We start from the raw sequence: 23,284 nt of genomic DNA, 5'->3' as shown, positions 1-23,284 counted from the left end.
ATTTTATGCAACTCTACAGGATCACCCCTCAGTCTCCTGTGTTCCAAAGAATAAAGTCCTAGCCTGCCCATAGAGTCATGGAGCCATACAGCATGGATCAGGCCCTTCGGCCCTACTTGCCCATGCTGACTAAGATGCTCCATCTATGCTAGTCCCATCTGCCTGTGTTGGATCCATATCACACTCATACTAAACTTCTGTCAGCGCTACACTGACACATTCATTGCTGTTGTTGGAATTTGCTTTTGGGAAATGTTCTAAGAAAGTAATTCCTGCAACTCAGAGAGCCAAGAGGCAGGAATTACTCTCTTAAGCAGTAGTTTGATGTGGCTGGTGCTGTTGGGGATCATTTCAAACTGGGAGTAAACACTGAGCAGCAATGTATTGGACCCGACAAAAGGAACAATTTCCCTGCTGAAAATAGCTTGTGTAGGTAAACTGGCAATGAAATAAATGTGGGAATGAGCAAACAGCACGAGTCCAGAGGGAGGAACTAACATCCACCTTTGACGTGGTTTTGATGTGAAACGTGGTAAGCTGTGTCACCTCACACAGCAGTCCAGCGCTCAGGTTTGCCAAACCAAGCATCAAATCTAAAGGTTTCTTGGGGGAGTCGGGGGTGGGGAACGCACTTTGCCAGTTTGAAAAATCCCATGTCTTCTGTGCTTGCCATTGATCCTGTCAGTTTTAATTAGAAATGAATGTTTCCACCCATTAGAGACAAAGTCCACCACGCAACAGAGTACCAGCGCAGTCTCCATGGCAACCAGTCTCATCACTACCAATAAATGCTTTAAAAATACTTCAATAAAAAGTTATGATTCATGGTGTTCAAAAACAATTTTGACATTTACTTTCATTAGATGAGAAAAAAAGAAGAATCAAACAATTACTAGACTTGATTAGATGCAACAGCTGACAACCGCCGGTTGCACAAAAGCCACGGATCTTGGGCTCCATGAGGATTGAGGCACGGGGCATATGAGGAGGAGAGTGCAGGATCAAGGAACTGCAGGTGCTGCTTTCCAAAAGACACAACGTGCTGTAGTAGCTCAGCGGGTCAGGCAGCATCTCTGGAGAACATGGACAGGTAACGTTTCGAGTTGGGACCCTTCTTCAGACTGATTATGCAGTTACCTAAAATTGGAGATTTCAATATTGATAGTTGGGTTATATGAGGTCTTCCTCCAGTTTCCATGTGGCCTCACAATGGGGGAGGGCTAGGACAGAAAGGTCAGTATGGGAATGGGAGGATAGGTTAAAATAGTTGGCAACCAGGAGATCCGGCAGGCCTTGGCAAGCCTACGATGCATTATGGTGCAGAGTGAGTGGTCTCGCATACAGAGGAGTCAGATGTACATTGGGGAGGCAGAGCTTCTGACTGCGGCTTACTGTATCCCTCAGAAACATTATTCCAGCTAAATTATTCATTCATCTTGGATGATTTGTCATCTAACCACTGGCCATCCTTTCCCCTAAACATATTTACTTGACAACAATCAGCCAACTGCAGTTTGAAAATTCACTGCGGAAGAGGGTTTCCACTATTTACCACTCAGTGTAGAAGTAGTTACTAACTTCACTCTGGGTGGGGATAGCTTCAACTTTTAGTCAATAACCTCTATTCTCAGAGTTCCCAAGCCACAGCTGCTCATTCTCCATCTCATCAGCTCATAGAAACATAGAAACATAGAAAATAGGTGCAGGAGTAGGCCCTTCCGCCCTTCGAGCCTGCACCGCCATTCAATATGATCATGGCTGATCATCCAACTCAGTATCCCGTACCTGCCTTCTCTCCATACCCTCTGATCCCCTTAGCCACAAGGGCCACATCTAACTCCCTCTTAAATATAGCCAATGAACTGGCCTCGACTACCCTCTGTGGCAGAGAGTTCCAGAGATTCACCACGCTCTGTGTGAAAAAGGTTCTTCTCATCTCGGTTTTAAAGGATTTCCCCCTTAACCTTAAGCTGTGACCCCTTGTCCTGGACTTCCCCAACATCGGGAGCAATCTTCCTGCATCTAGCCTGTCCAACCCCTTAAGAATTTTGTAAGTTTCTATAAGATCCCCTCTCAATCGCCTAAATTCTAGAGCGTATGCTCATGAAAGAACCCCTGGGAATTGAGGGCTATGGTCAGAAATTATGCTACATGTTGGTTTGTGTTTAAGCTGAGAGGGGCAAGGTTTAGAGGAGATGTGAGGAGCAAGTTCCAGTGGGTGCCTTGAACCCACTGCCCAGGGAGGTGGTGGAGGCAGATGCAACAATGGCTTTTAGGAAGCTTTTAGACAGGCACGTGGACGGATTTGGAACATGTGCAGGCAGAGGAGATTTGTTTAACTCGGCATGGATAGATAATACAGTCAACTTCCCCGTAACTCCTAGTCCAGGAAATGTGGCCCTCGTTTGTAGTCTCATTGGATTATATATATTTTTTGGACTTCAGATATCAAGCAATGCCCCTGTCCCACTTAGGGAACCTGAACGGAAACCTCTGGAGACTTTGCGCCCCACCCTAATGTTTCCGTGCGGTTCCCGGAGGTTGCAGGTGGTTGCCGGAGGTTGCAGGTAGTGGAAGCAGGTAGGGAGACTGACAAAAACCTCCGGGAACCGCACGGAAACCTTGGGTGGGGCGGTGGGGCGCAAAGTCTCCAGAGGTTTCCGTTCAGGTTTCCTAAGTGGGACAGGGGCATAACTCAGATAACACAGTTGCTTAATTTAGTTCCCACATCGAGTTTACATCAAATAATTACAAGAATAAGGACCATTCCTACATGCAGTGCAATGCAGAAGTGTGAACTCCTCTGCCATAAATGGCAATCGATGTCAGTTATTAATCATAGAACATAGAACAGTACAGCACAGGAAGAGGCCCTTCAGCCCACAATGTCTGTGCCAAACATGACGTCAAACCAACACTCATCTGCCTGCACATAATTCATATCCCTTCGTCCCCTGCATATCCATGTGTTGATCCAAAAGTTTCAAAAGGTTCAGTATTGATGTGGATAGAGAACTGGCTGGCAAACAGGAAGCAAAGAGTAGGAGTAAACGGGTCCTTTTCACAATGGCAGGCAGTGACTAGTGGGGTACCCCAAGGCTCAGTACTGGGACCCCAGCTATTTACAATATATATTAATGATCTGGATGAGGGAATTGAACGCAATATCTCAAAGTTTGCGGATGACACTAAGCTGGGGGGCAGTGTTAGCTGTGAGGAGGATGCTAGGAGACTGCAGGGCGACTTGGATAGGCTGGGTGAGTGGGCAAATGTTTGGCAGATGCAGTATAATGTGGATAAATGTGAGGTTATCCATTTTGGTGACAAAAACTGGAAAGCAGACTATTATCTAAATGGTGGGCGATTGGGAAAGGGGGAGATGCAGCGAGACCTGGGTGTCATGGTACACCAGTCATTGAAGGTAGGCATGCAGGTGCAGCAGGCAGTAAAGAAAGCGAATGGTATGTTAGCTTTCATTGCAAAAGGATTTGAGTATAGGAGCAGAGAGGTTCTACTGCAGTTGTACAGGGTCTTGGTGAGACCACACCTGGAGTATTGCGTACAGTTTTGGTCTCCAAATCTGAGGAAGGACATTATTGTCATAGAGGGAGTGCAGAGACGGTTCACCAGACTGATTCCTGGGATGTCAGGACTGTCTTATGAAGAAAGACTGGATAGACTTGGTTTATACTCTCTAGAATTTAGAAGATTGAGAGGGGATCTTATAGAAACTTACAAAATTCTTAAGGGGTTGGACAGGCTAGATGCAGGAAGATTGTTCCCGATGTTAGGGAAGTCCAGGACAAGGGGTCACAGCTTAAGGATAAAGGGGAAATCCTTTAAAACCGAGATGAGAAGAACTTTTTTCACACAGAGAGTGATGAATCTCTGGAACTCTCTGCCACAGAGGGTAGTTGAGGCCAGTTCATTGGCTATATTTAAGAGGGAGTTAGATGTGGCCCTTGTGGCTAAGGGGATCAGGGGGTATGGAGAGAAGGCAGGTACGGGATACTGAGTTGGATGATCAGCCATGATCATATTGAATGGCGGTGCAGGCTCGAAGGGCCGAATGGCCTACTCCTGCACCTAATTTTTATGCTTCTATGCTTCTATGCTTAAATGCCACAATCATATCTGCCTCCATCTCTCGGCAATGTATTCCAGACATTCACCATCCTCTGTGTAGAAACATCCCGGAACATCTCCTATAAACTTTACCCATTCACACTTATTGTATTCCCCCTATTGTACTCCCTGTACACACATGACTGTGTGGCTAGGTTCAGCTCCAACTCAATAATTAAGTTTGCTGATGACACTGTGGTGGTGGGCCTGATCTCAGACAATGACGAGAAGGCCTACCGGGAGGAGGTGGCTGGTCTAGCACTCTGGTGCCAGGATAACAGCCTCCTCTTGAACATCAAAAAAACGAAGGAGCTGATCATGGACTTTAGGAGGGCACATCATCCGAGGACGTACACTCCATTGAGGATAAATGGGGATCCTGTGGATAGGGTGAACTGTTTTAAATATCTGGGAGTCCACATCTCCGAGGATATGACATGGGCATCACACGCCTCAGCACTCGTGAATAAGGCAAGGCAGCGCCTTTACCACCTCAGGCAATTGAGGAAATTCAGAGTGTCTCCGAGGATCCTCGAGTGCTTCTACGCAGCGATGGTGGAAAGCATCTTGTCCGGAAATATTACCATCTGGTTTGGGAATTGCTCTGCCAAGGACAAGAAGGCTCTGCAGAGAGTAGTGCGTTCGGCCGAACGCACTATGGGAACTTCACTCACCCCCCTGCTGGAACTATACAACAGGAGGTGCAACTCCAGAGCAAATAAAATCATGGGAGACCCCTTCCACCCCTGCAACGGACTGTTCCAGCTGCTACGGTCAGGCAAACGCCTCCGTTGCCATGCGGTGAGAACGGAGAGGTTGAGAAGGAGTTTCTTCCCAGAGGCAATTCGGACTGTAAACGCCTATCTCACCAGGGACTAACTCTACAGAACGTTTATCCTTCCATTATTTATTATGTAAAAGAATATGTGTGTTATGATTGTGTTTATAATTTGTTTGGTTGTTTTGTTGTTTGTCTTTTGCACAAAATTCCGCGAGCATTGCCACTTTCATTTCACTGCACATCTCGTATGTGTATGTGACAAATAAACTCGACTTGACTTGACTTTAAATTATTGCCCTCTAATGTTTGATATTATATTACCATCCTGAAAAAAAGGTTCTGACTGTCTACCCCATCTATGCTTCTCATAATTGTATATACTTTGAACCTTAAAATGTTTTGTACCTAAAGCTATAGGGACAGAAGCGATGAGAGCATGGAGTCTGGTCACAGACCAGCCATTGCCTCAGTAAATGGATGGCACGGTGGTGCAGCGGTAGAGTTGTTGCCTTACAGCACCAGAGGCCCGGGTTTAATCCTGACTATGGGCACTGTCTGTATGGGGTTTGTATGTTTACTCTGTGACTGCGTGGGTTTTTCTCCCAGGTGCTCCTGTTTCCTCACACACACCAAAGACCTACAGGTTTGTAGGTTAATTGGCTTTGGTAAAATTGTAAATTGTCCCCAGTGTGTAGGATAGTGCTCGTTTACGAGGTGATCGCAGGTCAGCACGGACTCGGTGGGCCAAAGGGCCAGTTACCACTCTGTATTTCTAAAGACTAAAGTCTAAATGGTGGAACAGATTAATTGGGTTCAAGAAGGAACTGCAGGTGCTGGAAGATCGAAGGTACACAAAATTGCTGGAGAAACTCAGCGGGTGCAGCAGCATCTATGGAGCGAAGAAAATAGGCGACCCTTCTTCAGACAAATTGGGTTAATTGGCTTTTCTTGTACTCGTGTTCTTGCTCCTGTGTTCCATCCATGATGTGAACTCTTACAAATGAGTCCTATTTTCAGTTTTTATTTCTGATTATCTGTCGGATACTGAGATCCTGCAGTCAATAGGAAGGGATACTGGAGAAGCCTGGACTAGAAGCATAGATGTTTTTACTTTAGACTTTACTTTAGAAAAAGGCCCATTGGCCTATCAAATCTGCACTGACCAGCGATCACTCTGTTCACAAACACTATCCTACACACTCGGAACAATTGCAAATTTTTACTAAATCCAATTAATCTACAAACCTGCATGTGGGGGGAAACCGGAGCACCTGGAGAAAACGCTCACGGTCACAGGGAGAACATACAAACTCCGTACAGACAGAACCCATAGTCAGGATCGAACCCGTGTCTCTGGCGCTGTAAGGCAGCAACTGTACCACTGCCCCATCGTGCAGCTGTATAGAAGACTTGTGGATGTCCTGCAGGTTGGTCATGCTCTGTGAAGGAAGAAACCAAGGTTTCAGATCAGTGAACTTGAATCAGAAAAGGCATTTTCCATTGTTATCTTGGATTTCCAGCAACTGCAGCGTTGTGCTGTTTGATTGCAGTCATTGCTGTTTGATTGCAGCAACAGGACCCATACCAGCAATTAATTGTCTTGCAAAGGGTAGAGCTCCACCCAGTGCTGAAGTGTGGAAGCACAGCACCGATGATGCAGAACACAAGGCTCCAGCCAAACTTGAGAGATACAATAAACTGGAGTAACTCAGTGGGTCAGGCAGCATCTCTGGAGAAACGGAATAGGTGACGTTTCGGGTCGAGACCGTTCTTCAGACTGAGAGTCAGGGGAAACATAGAAACATAGAAAATAGGTGCAGGAATAGGCCATTCGGCCCTTCTAGCCTGCACCGCCATTCAATATGATCATGGCTGATCATCCAACTCAGTATCCTGTACCTGCCTTCACTCCATACCCCCTGATCCCTTTAGCCACAAAGGCCACATCTAACTCCTTCTTAAATATAGCCAATGAACTGGCCTCAACTACATTCTGTGGCAGAGAATTCCAGAGATTCACCACTCTCTGTGTGAAAAATGTTTTTCTCATCTCGGTCCTAAAAGATTTCCCCTTTATCCTTTAACTGTGACCCCTTGTTCTGGACATCTCCAACATTGGGAACAATCTTCCTGCATCGAGCCTGTCCAACCCCTTAAGAATTTTGTAAGTTTCTCTAAGATCCCCCCTCAATCTTCTAAATTCTAGCGAGTACAAGTCGAGTCTATCCAGTCTTTCTTCATATGAAAGTCCTGACATCCCAGGAATTAGTCTGGTGAACCTTCTCTGTACTCCCTCTATGGCAATAATGTCCTTCCTCAGATTAGGAGACCAAAACTGTACGCAATACTTCAGGGTGTGGTACAACTGCAGTAGAACCTCCCTGCTCCTATACTCAAATCCTTTTGCTATGAATGCTAACATACCATTCGCTTTCTTCACTGCATGCTGCACCTGCATGCCTACTTTCAATGACTGGTGTACCATGACACCCAGGTCTCGTTGCATCTCCCCTTTTCCTAATCAGCCACCATTCAGATAATAGTCTACTTTCCTGTTTTTGCCACCAAAGTGGATAACCTCACATTTATCCACATTATACTGCATCTGCCATGCATTTGCCCACTCACCCAGCCTATCCAAGTCACCTTGCAGCCTCCTAGCATCCTCCTCACAGCTAACACTGCCCCCCAGCTTTGTGTCATCCGCAAACTTGGAGATGTTGCATTCAATTCCCTCGTCCAAATCATTAATATATATTGTAAATAGCTGGGGTCCCAGCACTGAGCCTTGCTGTACCCCACCAGTCACTGCCTGCTATTGTGAAAAGGACCCGTTTACTCCTACTCTTTGCTTCCTGTCTGCCAGCCAGTTCTCTATCCACATCAATACTGAACTCCCAATACCGTGTGCTTTAAGTTTGTATACTAATCTCTTATGTGGGACCTTGTCGAAAGCCTTCAGAAAGTCCAGATATAACACATCCACTGGTTCTCCCTTATCCACTCTACTAGTTACATCCTCGAAAAATTCTATAAGATTCGTCAGACATGATTTACCCTTCATAAATCCATGCTGACATTGTCCAATGATTTCGCCACTTTCCAAATGTGCTGCTATCTGTACTTCCTGTACACACATGACTGCGTGGCTAGGTTCAACTCCAACTCTATAATCAAGTTTGCTGATGACACTGTGGTGGTGGGCCTGAGCACCGAAAATAATAAGAAGGCCTGAAGAGGTGGCTGATCTGGCACTCTCAGGACAACAGCCTCCTCTTGAATGTAAAAAAAACTAAGGAGCTGATCATGGATTTTAGGAGGGCACAACATCCGAGGACTTACACACCAATGAAGATAAATGGGGATCCTGTGGATAGGGTGAGCTACTTTAAATACCTGGGAGTCCACATCTCAGAGGATCTGACATGGACATCACACACTGCCGCACTGGTGAGTAAGGCAAGGCAGTGCCTTTACCACCTCAGGCAATTGAGGAAATTCAGAGTGTCTCTGAGGATCCTCCAGTGCTTCTACTCAGTGGCTGTGTAAAGCATCTTGTCCGGAAACATCACAATCTGGTTTGGGAATTGCTCTGCCCAGGACAAGAAGGCTCTGCAGAGGGTAGTGCGTTTGGCCGAACGCACTATGGGAACCACACTCGCCACCCTGCAGGACCTATACATCAGAAGGTGCAGATCCTGAGCCAGCGACATCATGGGGGACCCCTTCCACCCCAGGAACAGACTGTTCCAGCTGCTACAGCACTGTACCAATTAACTGTTGTGTGGTGTCTTTTTTAAATTGCTGTTTTTTCTTTTTCCCCCACAAATATGTAATTACTGATTTTGTTCCATTATGTTTTGTAGTTTTTTGCACAATCTGCAAACATTGGCACTTTTCGTTTCACTGCACATCTCATATGCGTATGTGACGAATAAACTTGACTTGACGTGTTGAGTTACTCCAGCACTTTGGGTCTTTTTGTAGCACGTCTTAACATAATCCTCGGACAATTTAGGGTGGCGCGGTGGCTCAGAAATGGAGTGGCGTTGTGAGGAATGAGGGGTATTGAAGTGTGAAGTGGGAAGGTCCAGCACTGGGAGTGATGATCTGGGAGTGTGAGAGGTGGGGAGTGTGTTGGGGGGGGGGGGGCGGTGGGGGGGGGGGGGGGGGGGGGGTGGGGTGGGGGGGGGGGGGGGGGGGTGGTGGTGTGGGGTGGTAGGTGAATGGAGTGAGGCGTCTAGGAGTATTAGGGGTGAAGAGACGTAGTGAGGGGTTAGAATATGAGGAGCAGGGCTCTAGAAGTGAGGAGGGTTTTGAGGAGTGAGGTCTTAGAGAGTGACGAGTGAGGGTCCTGGAAGTTTGTGTGAGTGGTCCAAGTACAAACATTGAATGGGCAAGGAGAGTGAGGAGTGAATTGTCTGTGAATGGAAGGGCTCTGAGAGTGTAGAGTGCAGGTTTTGGGAGTGTGCAGACTCCAGTTTGGGAGGAAGAAGTGAGAGATTCAGATTGAGGGGCGAGTTTCTGGAAGTTTGAGGAGTGGGGGTCTGGGAGTGTGAAGAGTAAGGGCCAGGAAAAGAAGAATGTGGGTCGGAGGGCACTGGGTTTGTCAGTCCCATGAAACATACGCTTGGCAAGGGGCACTTGGTCAGGGCGCTCTTTCTTCTATTTTTGTGTTTACGAGATGGAATTATCCAGCAAAACTGTTGTCATAAGGAATGATTAGATATTGTTTTTTAAGAAGTTCCTGGTCCTGGCAGCAGCTGCACTCTCAGCAGTGTCCACATGGTGTCACTGCAACCCCTCTGAAATGGCACACGCTCTATTCCTCAGACATGCTTTCTTATCTTTCTTATCCCTTTCTTATCTCTGACTGAATCTTTATGTCACAAATTCTGTCTATCATACTTCTTTCTTATGTCTTGTCCATCTCTATCCCACACGTTCAGTCAGTCTCTGCCCATTTCTCTACGTCTCTCTATAATCCACCTTTGAGACTCCATCACACGGTTTCTACCTGAGTAGATGTCCGCAGCCTCCAACTCTATCTGCTTATTTTGCTCGCTCTGTCCTTCCCTTGACTGCTACCACTAATTCTTGATGTAGAGCATATCTGGAATATTGTGTACAGTTTTGATATCCCTTCTAAAGGAAGGATAGAGGGAATGCTGCAAATGAGCGGGGCCAAAGGTTGGCCAAACTCTGCTCCCAGTGTGTGTTGCACCAGCACAGAAGGAGCTCCCGGTGAGCGTTGTGCAGCCGACCAGGACCCAGCCCAGCCGCCAGCAGAGCATGGATTGACGTTGGCGAGCGAGCAGGGATGTCGGAGAGCGAGAGGGACGTCGGCAAGAGTGGTGGGCCGGCGGAGAGGCGTTGCCCACATGAGTGCCGGCGGTCGGCCAAGCACTTGCCCGTGTGAGGCCTAATGGTGGGTGGAGGAAGCGCCACTGAGAACAGAGGACCTGGCGTAGGGGGGCTGCCGAGAACAAGGAGGAACCAGTGTGGGGGGCGAAAACAAAGAGGGAGAAGAATGAGGGACTGTTTTGAATACTTTGGTAACTTTGTCGCCACTCTTTACGTGGCAACTCTTGCATACTTGTGCTGGATGCAAACAAAGAATCTCACTGTACCAAGTGCACATGACAATGAAGTATGAGGTCAGGGCCGGCCTTACGAGGTGCGGGGCCCAATCGGGAACAATTTTGGTGAGCCCCAGGTTCCCAGCCAAGGTCTGTAGAATCATAGAAATATAAATAAAGTCTATTATAGAATTTATATATCTATGGTAGAATGGAAAGTAATAAAAATGTGCGCTTAAAAAGTGCCTGCGAGTGAATGGACCAAACAGATCTAAGCTACATTTTAATATCATATTGCATACATGTGAGCCTACAAGTAACAAACAAAATTGTAGATCACCTCTGAAAAGTACATAGTTATAATACCACTTGTTTTAGTGACTGTGAAATGGAATTAAAAAAGTAATTTAATTAACTAGATCCTGGAAAAACAATAACCATTGGTGAAAAACCAGTCCAGGCATTAAATTTTGGGCTTCAGCCCCATCCTACCCTTTGGGCTTCTACCCTATCCTAACTTAGTTGTGTTTGTGTGTTAGTTGTGTATGTGTTAGTTGTCTGTGCGTGATGTGTGTGGGTGGGAAGGAGAGAAGGGAGGAAGGAGAGAAGGGAGGGAGGGAAGTAGAGAAAGAAGGGAGGGAGGGAAGGAGAGGAAGAAGGGAGGGAGGGAGGGAAGGACAGAAGGAAAAAGAGAGAGAGGAAGGAGGGAGGGAAGGAGGGAAGGGAGGGACGGAAGAAGGGAAGGCAGGGAGGGAAGGGAAGGACAGAAGGGAGGGAGGGAGAGGGCTGGTGGCGGGAGCGGATGCCGAGGTCCAGGCGGGCGGGTGCGAGCTGAGGCCGAGGCTTGTAAACGTTGCTCCAAACCCCGGCCCGGCCCTCCCTGTATCGTTCACCGCGTTCCCCCTGGGAGAGAGAGGGGTGGAGCAGGGGCTGTGTGCGTGAAGCACGGCGACTGGAGGGCCTGGAGCGCTGCCCCTGGACCGAGAGGGAACGATCCACCTCCCCCTCTCCCCTTCACCATTCACCCCTCACACCTTCCCCCCCCCCCGTCTACCTCTTTCTTTCCCCCTCCACTCACTCTCCACCTCGCTCTCCCCCTCTCCACCCGGGGAGCGTGGGGCCCCCTTAGGCACGGGGCCCCATTGGGAGCAATTGGTCCAATTGGCTTAAGGCCGGCCCTGTATGAGGTTGTTGTTCTTTGAGAGATTGAGCCTGTACAATTTTAAGAAGAATGAGGCATGATCTCACTGGAACGTACACATGTCCTACGGCCTTATCAGGGTTGATGGAGGGATGGTGTTACTCCTGGGATGGAGCCTAGAACCAAGGAACGAAAGTCTCACAATAAGGTGACAGATATCCAGGATTCAGATTAGACCATTTTTTTTCATCTAGAGGGTGGTGATTTTTTTGGGAATTCTCCACCATTGAGGAGAGTGAAGAGGCTGATTTGCTGAATGTATTTAAAACAGAGATTGACCCGTTTTTAGATATTACTAGACCAAGTGCAGACCCATTAGGTCTGCTCCTCCAACGCAGACTTTCCCTACCCGTAGCCCCCACGGGAGATGTGGTCTTCCAACTCAAGCGGCTCAGGAATCAGCAGTGCGGCTGTTTTTAAATGGCGTCTTTGAGGCGAGATGCGGGCGCCAACAGCCGTTATGGTCGCTGGCCAGCAGGAGGCGACAAAATGAATGAGTGGGGGGTGGGGGGGAGAAAGATTTAATTTAAAAAGTGTACATAACACGACAAAATTTACTGAGAAGTGGATACTTGGAATGAAAAGTGAAATCTCTACCGAAATGGAAAAAATCAGGGCGTTTCTGGGTCTGGTGTTGGCGTAGCAACGAATCAAATGCTGGCAGTCACAAGTCAGGCAGAAACACACACAGCCAAAGATCTTATAGCGGAGCCAGCTGGCAGCCACACCGTTTTAGATAGATGGGAAAGCCTCCTGTTAGATATGGTGACTGTTTAACTGATGCTTAACCGATTATGTTTAGCCAATATTATTAGACGTGGCATTTTGCATTTAACAATTGATTTACTCATCGTAGTGATAAAACATTATCTACTTTTCATTTATAGAAGATATGTAGATTGGCTGTTGCATGTTAGCCAATTAGAATGCTTAGTAATTATAACCTTGCCTAATTATACCATTCGTAGTGTAAGACCCTACCCACTGCCCACCAGTGAGAGTAGCAGTGTGAAAGTGTGATGACCTGCTTTGTAGTTAAAGACCTGAACAATAAAGATGCTTGTGCTTCAACCTGTGTGAGTCTGAGCTCTTTACAGTAAGTGAACTGCTGGTGATCCAGGTAGGGTATAACCAGGGGTCGCAGGTGATTGAGCCCCAGCCTCTCCATGGACTTCATGATGTGTGGAGTCACCGGCACTGATCTGTGTCCATTGAAGGAGCTAGGGCGCATCCTCTTTGGTACAGGAACCAGGCAAGATGTCTTCCACATCATAGGAACCAGGCTGAGGACTAAGATATGCTGGAGTACTCCACACAACTGGCCGGCACATGCCTTGAGTACGCTCGGGCAGACACCAGCGGGACTCGTGGCTTTGCCTGGGCAATATATCCTATTCTATTCAATAGTATTCAATTCTATTCAATAGGGCCCTAGTGAGACCACATCTGGAGTATTGTGTGCAGTTTTGGTCCACTAATTTGAGGAAGGGCATTCTTGCTATTGAGGGAGTGTAGCATAGGTTTACAAGGTTAATTCCCGGGATGGTGGGACTATCATATGCTGAGAGAATGGAGCAGCTGGGCTTGTACACTCTGGAGTTTAGAAGGATGAGAAGGAATCTTATTGAAACATTAGATCCCTTTATTGAATAAGGGGTAAGCCATTTAGAACGGAGACGCAAAAACACTTTTTCACACAGAGAGTTGTGAGTCTGTGGAATTCTCTGCCAGAGGGCGGTGGAGGCCGGTTCCCTGGATACTTTCAAGAGAGAGCTAGATAGGGCTCTTAAAGATAGCGGAGTCAGGGGATATGGTAAGAAGGCAGGAACGGGGTACTGATTGGGGATGATCAGCCATGATCACATTGAATGGTGGTGCTGGCTCGAAGGGCCGAATGACCTACTCCTGCACCTATTGTCTATTGTCAATATTTCAAAAATTGAATGTGTTTCTGCTCTCATGCACACCATTTGAACAACATTTAGGTTTGTGCTAAGAAGTGACAAGCATTATTCACTCCAGTCAGTAATCATCTCCAGCAAGACAGCCTAAGCACCGACTGTCGATAATGTTACCATTTACTCATTCCCCTGTCTCAAGATTTTGGCAGTCACCGTCGATTAGAAATTTCCCTTGTATACAAGAAGGCAGAGGCTAGACTGTAAAATTTATTACTGTTCCATGATGCGGGAATGTGATATGATATTATATGGCAATTAAACTCTGCTTGTGTAAATCAGATCCAATTATACCATCAAAAAATATAATCATACCAAGGAAGGGAACGAACAGTGTGTGCAGCAGCCTCATAGCTCCTGTGGGCCAAGTCTGATCCTGACCTTAGGTGTTCTCTGTGTGGCATTTGTATGTTCTCCCTGTGGCTCCGCTTAGGCTTACCCCAGGTGCACTGGTTTTCCCACTGTGTCCCATGGATGCACTGATGTGTTAATTGGCTACTGTAAATACACAGCATCTGCTGGAGATGCATTAACCATTGATCCTATCCACTTGTGGCCTGTTCGCAAGTGGCGTTTCTCTGTTCCTCTTGAGGCAGGGAACTGGAGGAACAGACCTTGGGTAGCACAGCGGTCGAGTTGCTGCCTTACAGCGCCTGAGACCCAGGTTCGATCCTGACTACGGGTGCTGTCTGTACAGAGTTTGTACGTTCTCCTTGTGACCTGCGTGGGGATTTCTCCGGTTCCCTCCTACACTCCAAAGACGTACAGGTTTGCAGGTTACTTGGTTTTGTATAATTGTAAATTGGCCTTAGTGTGTGGAGGATAGTTCTGGTGTATGGGATGATTGCTAGTCGGCGCGGACCCAGTGGGCCGAAGGGCCTGTTTCCATGCTGCATCTCTAAAGTCTAAAGTTCGCTACACTCTGTCCAGTCTGAGCCTGGTGTTTCTCCCTGTCACTCCTGTTCCCTTGACCTATCTTTCTCAGGCATCACAGTGTCGGACTCAGAGAGTACGTTGGCTATCATCCTCCTTCTCCTTCCTCTCCCCTCCCTCCAGTCTAGACTACTTCTCGCACTTTTCCTACTCTGTGGAAGGGGAAACAATGGGCCTCTCCAGATACTCTACAGCAATAAAACAGGACATTGTTACTCTTGTAGACTGCACCCAAAACATATGTACATTGACGTAGTAGGACTGAGAAGAATAAGGGTGTTCCAGTAATGTCCTGTCCAAGGGCTGTTGACATTACATAGGCATGTTCTTCATACCTGTGCTCAAGAGATGGTTCGGCTTCCTGCATCCCCTTTTTACAACAGAGGGAGGACCTCACCTGAAAAGGTGTGCACTTGAGACCCTTCATCCCCTTTATATGCCTGACCCTTTTTATTTGTTAATCTTTCCTACATTAGTCACAATGGAGAAAACGAAATATAGTAACTTGAGTGATTTTTTTCCCCATTATCCCCACCTTTGAAGGCAACATCCCTGTGAGGTGGATGGAGGAGGTTGATTTCAATGGGTGATGTTAGGGAAGGGAAGGATGTGTGCGAGTTGTATTTGGAGAAATTGTATTTGTGCTCTTGTGTACATGTATGTATGTTTGTGTGTGCATGTATGTGTGTGCACATGCATGTGTGTGTGCGTGTGCGTGCGCGTGTGCGTGTGTGCACATGTTTATTCTTTAGTTTTAGAGATACAGCATGCAAACTGGCCCTTTTGGCCCACCGAGTCCATACAGACCATCGATCACCCCTTTCATACCAGTTTCATGTTATCCCACTTTCTCATCCACTCCCTACACATTCGGAACAATTTAGAGAGGCCAATTAACCCACATGTCTATGGGATGAGGAAACAGGAGCACCCAGAGGAAAATAACGTGGTCACAGGGAGAACATGCAAACTCCACATCATCAGCACCCGAGGTCAGGATTAAACTGAGGTCACTGGTGCTGTGAGACAGCAGCTCTACCAGTGCACCACTATGCCACACTTGACGAGTTCATGTATAAAATAGCAGTTGTTTCACCGATGTATTGCTCACCTTCACTTACCGTATAAATGAGATCATGACATTTCTTGCTTTGTTATACAGGGATTTTCAATCTTAGAGATAATAAAATGGTTCTCTCCAGCTAGACTCCGAGTAGTGGTGGCCCTGGCCTTGCCATTGCATGGGACACCCCTTCTGATGATAATCCAATTGACCAGGGTTACACGGTCCAGTTGAACACTGCAGCTTCCTCCCTCACGCTGCTACAGAGAATGTTACTGCTCTCTGCTGGAAATGCCAAATGCGAAAGCTTCTGGGTCAGGGATCAATATTCAATGTTCTCCTAGTAATTTGGTCAGACCATGTAATCAGCAACATCAATTACAGACAAAGCGCTTATTCATCGTGTACATCCTGCTGTTTACAGCATCTGGCAATATGTGAATGTTCAGCATTATCTACACACCAAATAGTCTTGAGGCAAAATACTTCATTGAATTATGATTCACTTTAGGATATTATAAAATTTGTTTTTCCGATATAAGAAGATCAGAAGATTGCTGGGTAATATTCAGTCTCAGGATATCCATTTCCATAGTTTCTCCTCTTTCAGTCCCATGACGTTATGTTGCAGCCTTTGTCTACTGTGCCATTCAATCATGGCTGAAATGCCCTTTCCTCTCAACCCCATTCTCCTGTCTTCTCCCCACAACCTTTGACACCCTTATTAATCAAGAAGCTATCAATCTCCGTTTTAAAACACCCATCGCCTTAGCTTCAACAGCCGTCTGTGACGATGAATTCCACAGATTCACCACCCTCTGGATAAATAAATTCTTCCTCATCACCACTCTAATGGTATGTCCTTCTATTCTGAGGTTGTGCCTGCTGGTTCTACACTCTACGGTTCCTGTTACTCCATGTCCACTCTATCTAAGCCTTTCATTATCCAGTAGATTTCAATTATGCCCCTCATCTTTCAAAACTCTAGCGAGTACAGGCCCAGAGCCTTAAAAGTTCCTCATAAGTTAATCCAATCATCCTTGGAATCATTCTTGTAGACCTCCTCTCGACCCTCTCAAACACCAGCATATCCTTCCTGAAATATGGGGCCCAAAACTGCTCCCAATATTCCAAATTACTCACTGTCCATGTGAAAGGCACGCCAGCCTGTGAGTTTGCTTGGCCTATATTTTCTAACTGTGACAAGGGAATGAGTCACCGAGCTGCAGTAATAGTCATTTACAGCACATCTGATCATTCCACACCGAGTCATTGACAGTGTCCACACATTGGGTAATGACAGATGGTTGCAGTTGAAGTTAGAAGTAAATGTCCTCATCTCTTTTTAACTATTTAAGAACTCCATTGTATTGCAAAGGCGGACTATCCTCCATTGACTTCATTCCACCAATAACTTCCACTGTGGACCCCACTCCCTAAACATCCCTTCCTCTCCAGCTCCATTTGATCCTTTAAACTTGAATTCTTGCAGATATCACATGCTGTAGATAGCAATGTTATAACATTTTGAGATTTTAAAAATCAAGTCTTTAATTTGTCCCATCAGATAAAGCATAAAAATAAGTTTAATTTGACACCTAATTCACTTTCATATCTTCAGTATTAAAAATGTTATGGCCATTTTCATACTTGGAAATTGGCATCTTGTTCCCTATTGCTTTTTCATTGACTTAACACAAAAACTGTGATCGAGAACATTTAAAAGCTGATAACTTTCTTAAAATTTAAGAGAACTGAAAGGAATGTTCAGTTATTATAGATTGAAGCATTCTGAAACAAATATGAACCAATCTTACTTAGATGACTTGAAATTAAAGCATATAATTAGTTAGTTACCTAATTAGAGCTAATTACAAAATTCAATTACTAGATCTAAACATCTATCCATTTCTTAAGAATAGATTAACATTTTTAAATAGCCTAAGTGTACAAATACCATTCACACAAGAATTCAGAAAATACCATAATTTTTAAATCTCACTGTCATGGGTTTATAGGCCAAATGGAAGGAATTTAATGTTTAATACCTGTAAATTAATGGCCATTTAAATCAGCTTGCGAGTGGGATTTTCTGGAACGGGACCATTTGGAACCCTCCCTCCCTCTCTCTCCCTCTCTCCCCTCCCCCCCTCCCCCCCCCCCCCCTCCCCCCCCCCCCCCACATGAATAGTGCTTGTACTGAATGGTCAATGGCACAAGACAGAAAGTACGGGCAAGAGTATAACAGGGACATTCACCGACTGGACTGTTGTTTGCACGTTGACAGGTGGTGCAATATGCATTGACTAGATGCTGTGTTAGGAATTGGTTGAAGTGTATGATGTGCATTGGTTGCATTGTGGTATATTGCCTTCAAGGCAGCATTTGATTGACTATGGCGTTAAGGAGCCCTGGCTAAACGGGAGTTTCCTTAGAGTAATTAGGGATGGACCGTTAAAAGGAAGACGGTTGTGGTGGTTGGAGGTCAATCATCTCAGCCACAGGACATCTCTGCAGCAGTTCCTCAGAGCAGTGTTCAAGGCCCAGCATTATCAAGGACCAGTCTCACCCTGGTCACTCCCTCTTCTTCCCTCTCCCCATAGGTATGAAAATGTATATCTCCAGAGTCAGGAACTGTTTCTTCCCAACTGAACTGTCCGCACACCAGCTAGAGTGCGATCCTGACCTCCCACCTACCTCATGGGAGACCTTTGAACTATCTTCAATCGGTCTTTATTTTGCACAATATAATATACCCTTTATCTTATATGTGTACACTGTGGACAGCTTGGTTGTAATCATGTACAATCTTTTTGTTGATTGGATAGTACACAACAAAAAGCTTTTCACTGTCCCTCAGTACATGTGACAATAATAAAGTAAACTATCTTCAGTAACTTCACCAATTGTTTTCCTTCAATTATAAGGTCAGAAGTTGGGTTGATTGCACAATATTTAGCACTGTTTATGACTCCACGGACAACAAAGCAGTCAACATACAAATGCGACAAAACGTGGACAATATCCAGGCTGGGCTGCGAGGTAGCATATAATATCTGTGCCAGACAAGTGCTAGACAATGACTAATATGGAACAAGAACATTTCGCTATCACCCTCTTATATTCAATGGCATTACCACCACTGAATCCCACACATCCTGAAAGTTAGCAATAGCCCAGAGACTGAACTGGAGTCATCATGTACATAATGTGGCTATAAGAACAGGTCAGAGGCACGGAATCCTGTGGCTGCGGCTCACCAGCGACTTCCCGAAAGCCTGTCCCCTAATCAACATGACTCAAGGCAGGGGTGTGATGGAACACTCTCCACTTGCCTGGAAGAATGCAGCTCCCACAACATTCAAGAAGCTCAACACCATTCAGGACACGTGTGTAAGAAGGAACTGCAGATGTTGGTTTACACCGAAGATAGACATGAAATGCTGGAGTAACTCAGCGGGTCAGGCAGCAATTCTGGAGAAAAGGGACCCTTCGACAGAAGCCTCAGCTTTGTTCCCCCACCTCAATGCGGTCTGGGTCAATCACGATGTAGAACTTTTCTCCCATTGCCTCCGTCTCTGTGCCTTTTTCTATGGGAAACAGACCCCACCACCCAGTGATGATCCCTTTTCCCCATCTCTACCGGTCCCCCTTCTCTTGGACTCCCCCAGATGGCCTTCTACCCTCTTTAGACCTTTTCATTTCTAACAGGAATTGTCTCGACCCGAAACGTCACCTGTTCCTTTTCTCCAGAGATGCTGCCTGACCGATTGAGTCATGTCTACCATTCAGGACATAACAGCCTACTTGACGGGCAACTCATCCACATCCATTCACTCACTGCACTGCTGGGGCAGCAGCAGCAGTTTGTACCGTCTGCAGATGCACTGCTGCATATCACCAACACTTCTTAGACAGCACCTTCCAGACCTGCGACCCCTACCAGCAGGAAGAACAAAGGCCATGAAAACTTGGTATATGGTAGTAGTTCTCTAAGCCGTACACCATCCTGATGTGGAACTATATGGCTGTGAATGGGTCAAAATCTTGGAACTCTCTCCCTGATCGCATTGTAGGTGTACCCACACATCGAGAACTGCAGGGGTTCAAGAATGCATCTCAACACCACCTTCTCAGGGCAATTAGGGATGGATAATTTGCAAAGCTTGAAAGAGTAAAGAAAAAAGTTGTGCCACTGTTATTAGTTTATGGTGGAATATATATCAACTAGACAGTGAAATATGTACAGACTGGGATATGGCATTGACCAGACTATGAGATTCAGGCAACGTAGATGTATACATAAAGATAGGACAATGGGATATGTACTGGCCTGATTCTCAGTCATATATTGATCATCCTGTGGGATTTTTACTAATTAGTCCATAAGATACCGATGAGCCATGTGTTGATCGACACTGAGGTATGTTCTGATTCCACTGTGGCATCATAACTGATGCGACGTGCTGTCTGGTCTGTGGGATATGTATTGATTCATCAACACGATATGTTTCAGCTAGATTTGCAACAACTGCCACCATCAGACATGATTTTCTTTACAGTTGGATACGTCCGTGACATAGTTTATCCTGATTGCATTTTGGTGATCATGATTCCTGAATTTGTCCTGTGATTTTTTTCTTTCTTACAACATGAGAAATGGCTGGGGTCTGATTCTTCTTCAAATTTAATCCCACTTTGACCACTGGGACTTTACATAACTACCATATTTCTCAGCTTAGACATGCTCTCAACTTCGGCCTCAAATTCATCTTCTCATTTTATCCTCATCTCCATCTCCATATTAATCAACTGCATCGACCTACATTTTCACATTTTTTCAGTTCCTTGCTCTCCTGAATTTCAATTGCTTTTTGACCTCTTTTTACATTTTGCTTCATTTTTTTATGCAACTCACTGTATGCTACCAAAACACAGAGTGCTGGAGAAACTCAGCAGATCAGGCATCAGGTGTGAGGGAATGGACAGACAATGCTTTGAATTAGGGACACTTCTTCAGCTTACACTGTACTCCATGACGGGTACAAGGCCCAAATCTGTGACGTTTGCAATCCAGAAGAGTAGCACAGTAGATGTTTGGAATATCACAACCAAATTCTCCTCCAAGCCAGAACAGGACATTTATTGACCACGTTCCCTTGTTTCTGGACAATGTGATGCCATGCCTCGTGGCAGCATCTTCATTACGCGGGCAGGAATAGTTCAAGAAGCCAGCACACCATTTCCTCACAGATGTCTAGATGGACTTAAAAGTTGGCATGGAGGGCAACATCCATATGTAAATAAGTTATATTAGCATTTATTACACATTTGATCTAGGTAATGAAAGCTTTCCTGCAATAAGTAGTCTATTTTCTCTTAGTCCAACACACATCCACACTCTTGCCGCAATCGACTGCCAGTCTGAGATCTGCACCAGGGCATTAACAATCAGTAAAGTAACACGGTTTGGCCACAGGTTACCAGCAGTGCCATTCACTGTCCACACAACAACTGGGTAGAAGCAAGAAGCACCCACCTCTGCCAGGCACAATGACCACTCAAACCAGCAACTTACTGTGAAGCCGATTCCCACTGTAGCAGAGAATGATCCCGGGATGAACTTTCCTTGGTCAAACTGCACCAGCAACGAGGTCTTCCCCACTCCACTGTCCCCGACCAGTATAGTCTGTGGGGAAATAGATAATGACAGTTGTTAGCTTATTAGGAGAATGAAGGCAAACTTCTTGGGTGACTGAATATTTTTACTAACAATAGTAAGGGAGGAACGCGCAGTATTAATAGTAGTATTATCAGAGGGAGATTCAGGGAAAACAATAAATGAGAGTAGTACAATGCGATGGTGGAAGGTGTCCCATAGTCTAGAAACTATGGGAGGTATTGATAATATCAGGCATGTGGGAGCAGGTGGGAGAGTTAGCATTATTGGTGTGTTTAATCTGCAGTGAATGGATTACTGGAGCAGGATTGGGTTGGCAACAGTGGACATTTTGCATTTGAAAGCTATGGGTGGAGTGGAAGTATAGGCAGTGTTGTGTTGACTGCGGCTGAATTGGTATGAGCTGGCAATACTGAGTTGACTCCTGGTGAATGGCGAAAAGGTGACTTCCCCCATGGCGAAAAGAAAGTAGATGTGTGAATAATGGATGGGCAAATAGTGAAAGAGTCTCGATTGACAAATTAGTGACTGACACACACCCAAATACAGTATGCCCTGTACATACTACCATGGGGGGAATGTGATTCTTCAGGAAATTAGTTTTTGCAATGAGTTTCCCAAGGCTATATCGATCTTGATTGTCTAAGGGAGTATGTGATTATTTAAACTGAGTCGCTGGATAATGTGTGACCAGGCAAATTATTGATCTGGCAGGAAAGATGTCTGAGCACCTATTTACCTGTTTATGGATAACTTTGATGATAAAATAAAAAGCGATGTACCCAGGTCACGATAGATAGATAGATAGATAGATAGATAGATAGATAGATAGATATCATTGTAAGAATAAATGGAAGCAGTAAATCACACAATGTAGGAGATGAAACACTCATGTGATCTACCCATGAACCATGGGAGTTGTGGCATCTGAAATGATCCCATTTGACGCCCTCATTGACTCAATTTCCCCTTGTTTTTAATTGATTTATAGATCCAGTGTGGCAACAGGCCCTTTGGCCCACCGAGTTCACGCCAACATTGATCACCCGATCACTAGTTTGTTCTTCCACTTTCCATGACACTCCCAACACACTAGTGGCAATTTACACAGGCTGATTAACCTACGCATCTTTAGCACGTGGGCCATGCAGTCTTAGTTTAGTTTAGAGATACAGTACAGAAACAGACCCTTCGGCTCACCGAGTCCACGCCGACCAGCGATCCCCGCACACTACCATCCTACACACTCGGTACAATTTACAGAAACCAATTTATCTACAAATCTGGATGTCTTTGGAATGTGTGAGGAAAGCGGAGCACCCAGGGAAAACCCACGCAGGTCACAGGGAGAATGTACAAATACCTCCCATGGACAGACAGCACCCATGGTCAGGATCGAACCCGGGCCTCTGGGCCTCAACGTTATTGAAACATATAAGATTGTTAAGGGTTTGGACACGGTAGAGGCAGGAAACATTTTTCCGATGTTGGGGGAGTCCAGAACCAGGGGCCACAGTTTATGAATAATGAGTAAGCCATTTAGAACGGAGACGAGGAAATACTTTTTCTCACAGAGAGTGGTGAGTTTGTGGAATTCTCTGCCTCAGAGGGCGGTGGAGGCGGGTTCTCTGGATGCTTTCAAGAGAGAGCTAGATAGGGCTCTTAAAAATAGCGGAGTCAGGGGATATGGGGAGAAAGCAGGAACGGGGTACTGATTGGGGATGATCAGCCATGATCGCATTGAATGGTGGTGCTGGCTCGAAGGGCCGAATGGCCTTCTCCTGCACCTATTGTCTATTGTCTATTGGCACTGTAAGGCAGCAACTCTGCTGCTGCACCACTGTGTCACCCTTCAGGTATCAACATTTCTTGCATTATCAACAGTCACAGGGACAACATGCAAATTCAACATCGACTGCACTCGAGGTCAGGATCCAACCCGGTCTCCAGCTCCGAGCAGTAGA

General features: G+C 45.8%; 1 protein-coding gene across 1 annotated transcript in view; it reads right to left on the bottom strand.

The window, feature by feature from the left end:
* The window catches only part of LOC129708320 (ras-related protein Rab-37-like), a 156,647-nt gene that overhangs the window by 110,506 nt on the left and 22,857 nt on the right, over nt 1–23,284 (bottom strand). Inside the window, exon 2 of the mRNA XM_055653990.1 lies at nt 21,219–21,329. Coding sequence (XP_055509965.1) covers nt 21,219–21,329 — 111 coding nt within the window. The remainder of the gene's footprint in view (nt 1–21,218; nt 21,330–23,284) is intronic.

The sequence above is a fragment of the Leucoraja erinacea genome, chromosome 23 (genome assembly GCF_028641065.1).
Source record: "Leucoraja erinacea ecotype New England chromosome 23, Leri_hhj_1, whole genome shotgun sequence".
In the NCBI taxonomy this organism is placed as follows: Eukaryota; Metazoa; Chordata; class Chondrichthyes; order Rajiformes; family Rajidae; genus Leucoraja; species Leucoraja erinaceus.
This window is presented reverse-complemented; position numbering and strand designations above follow the sequence as displayed.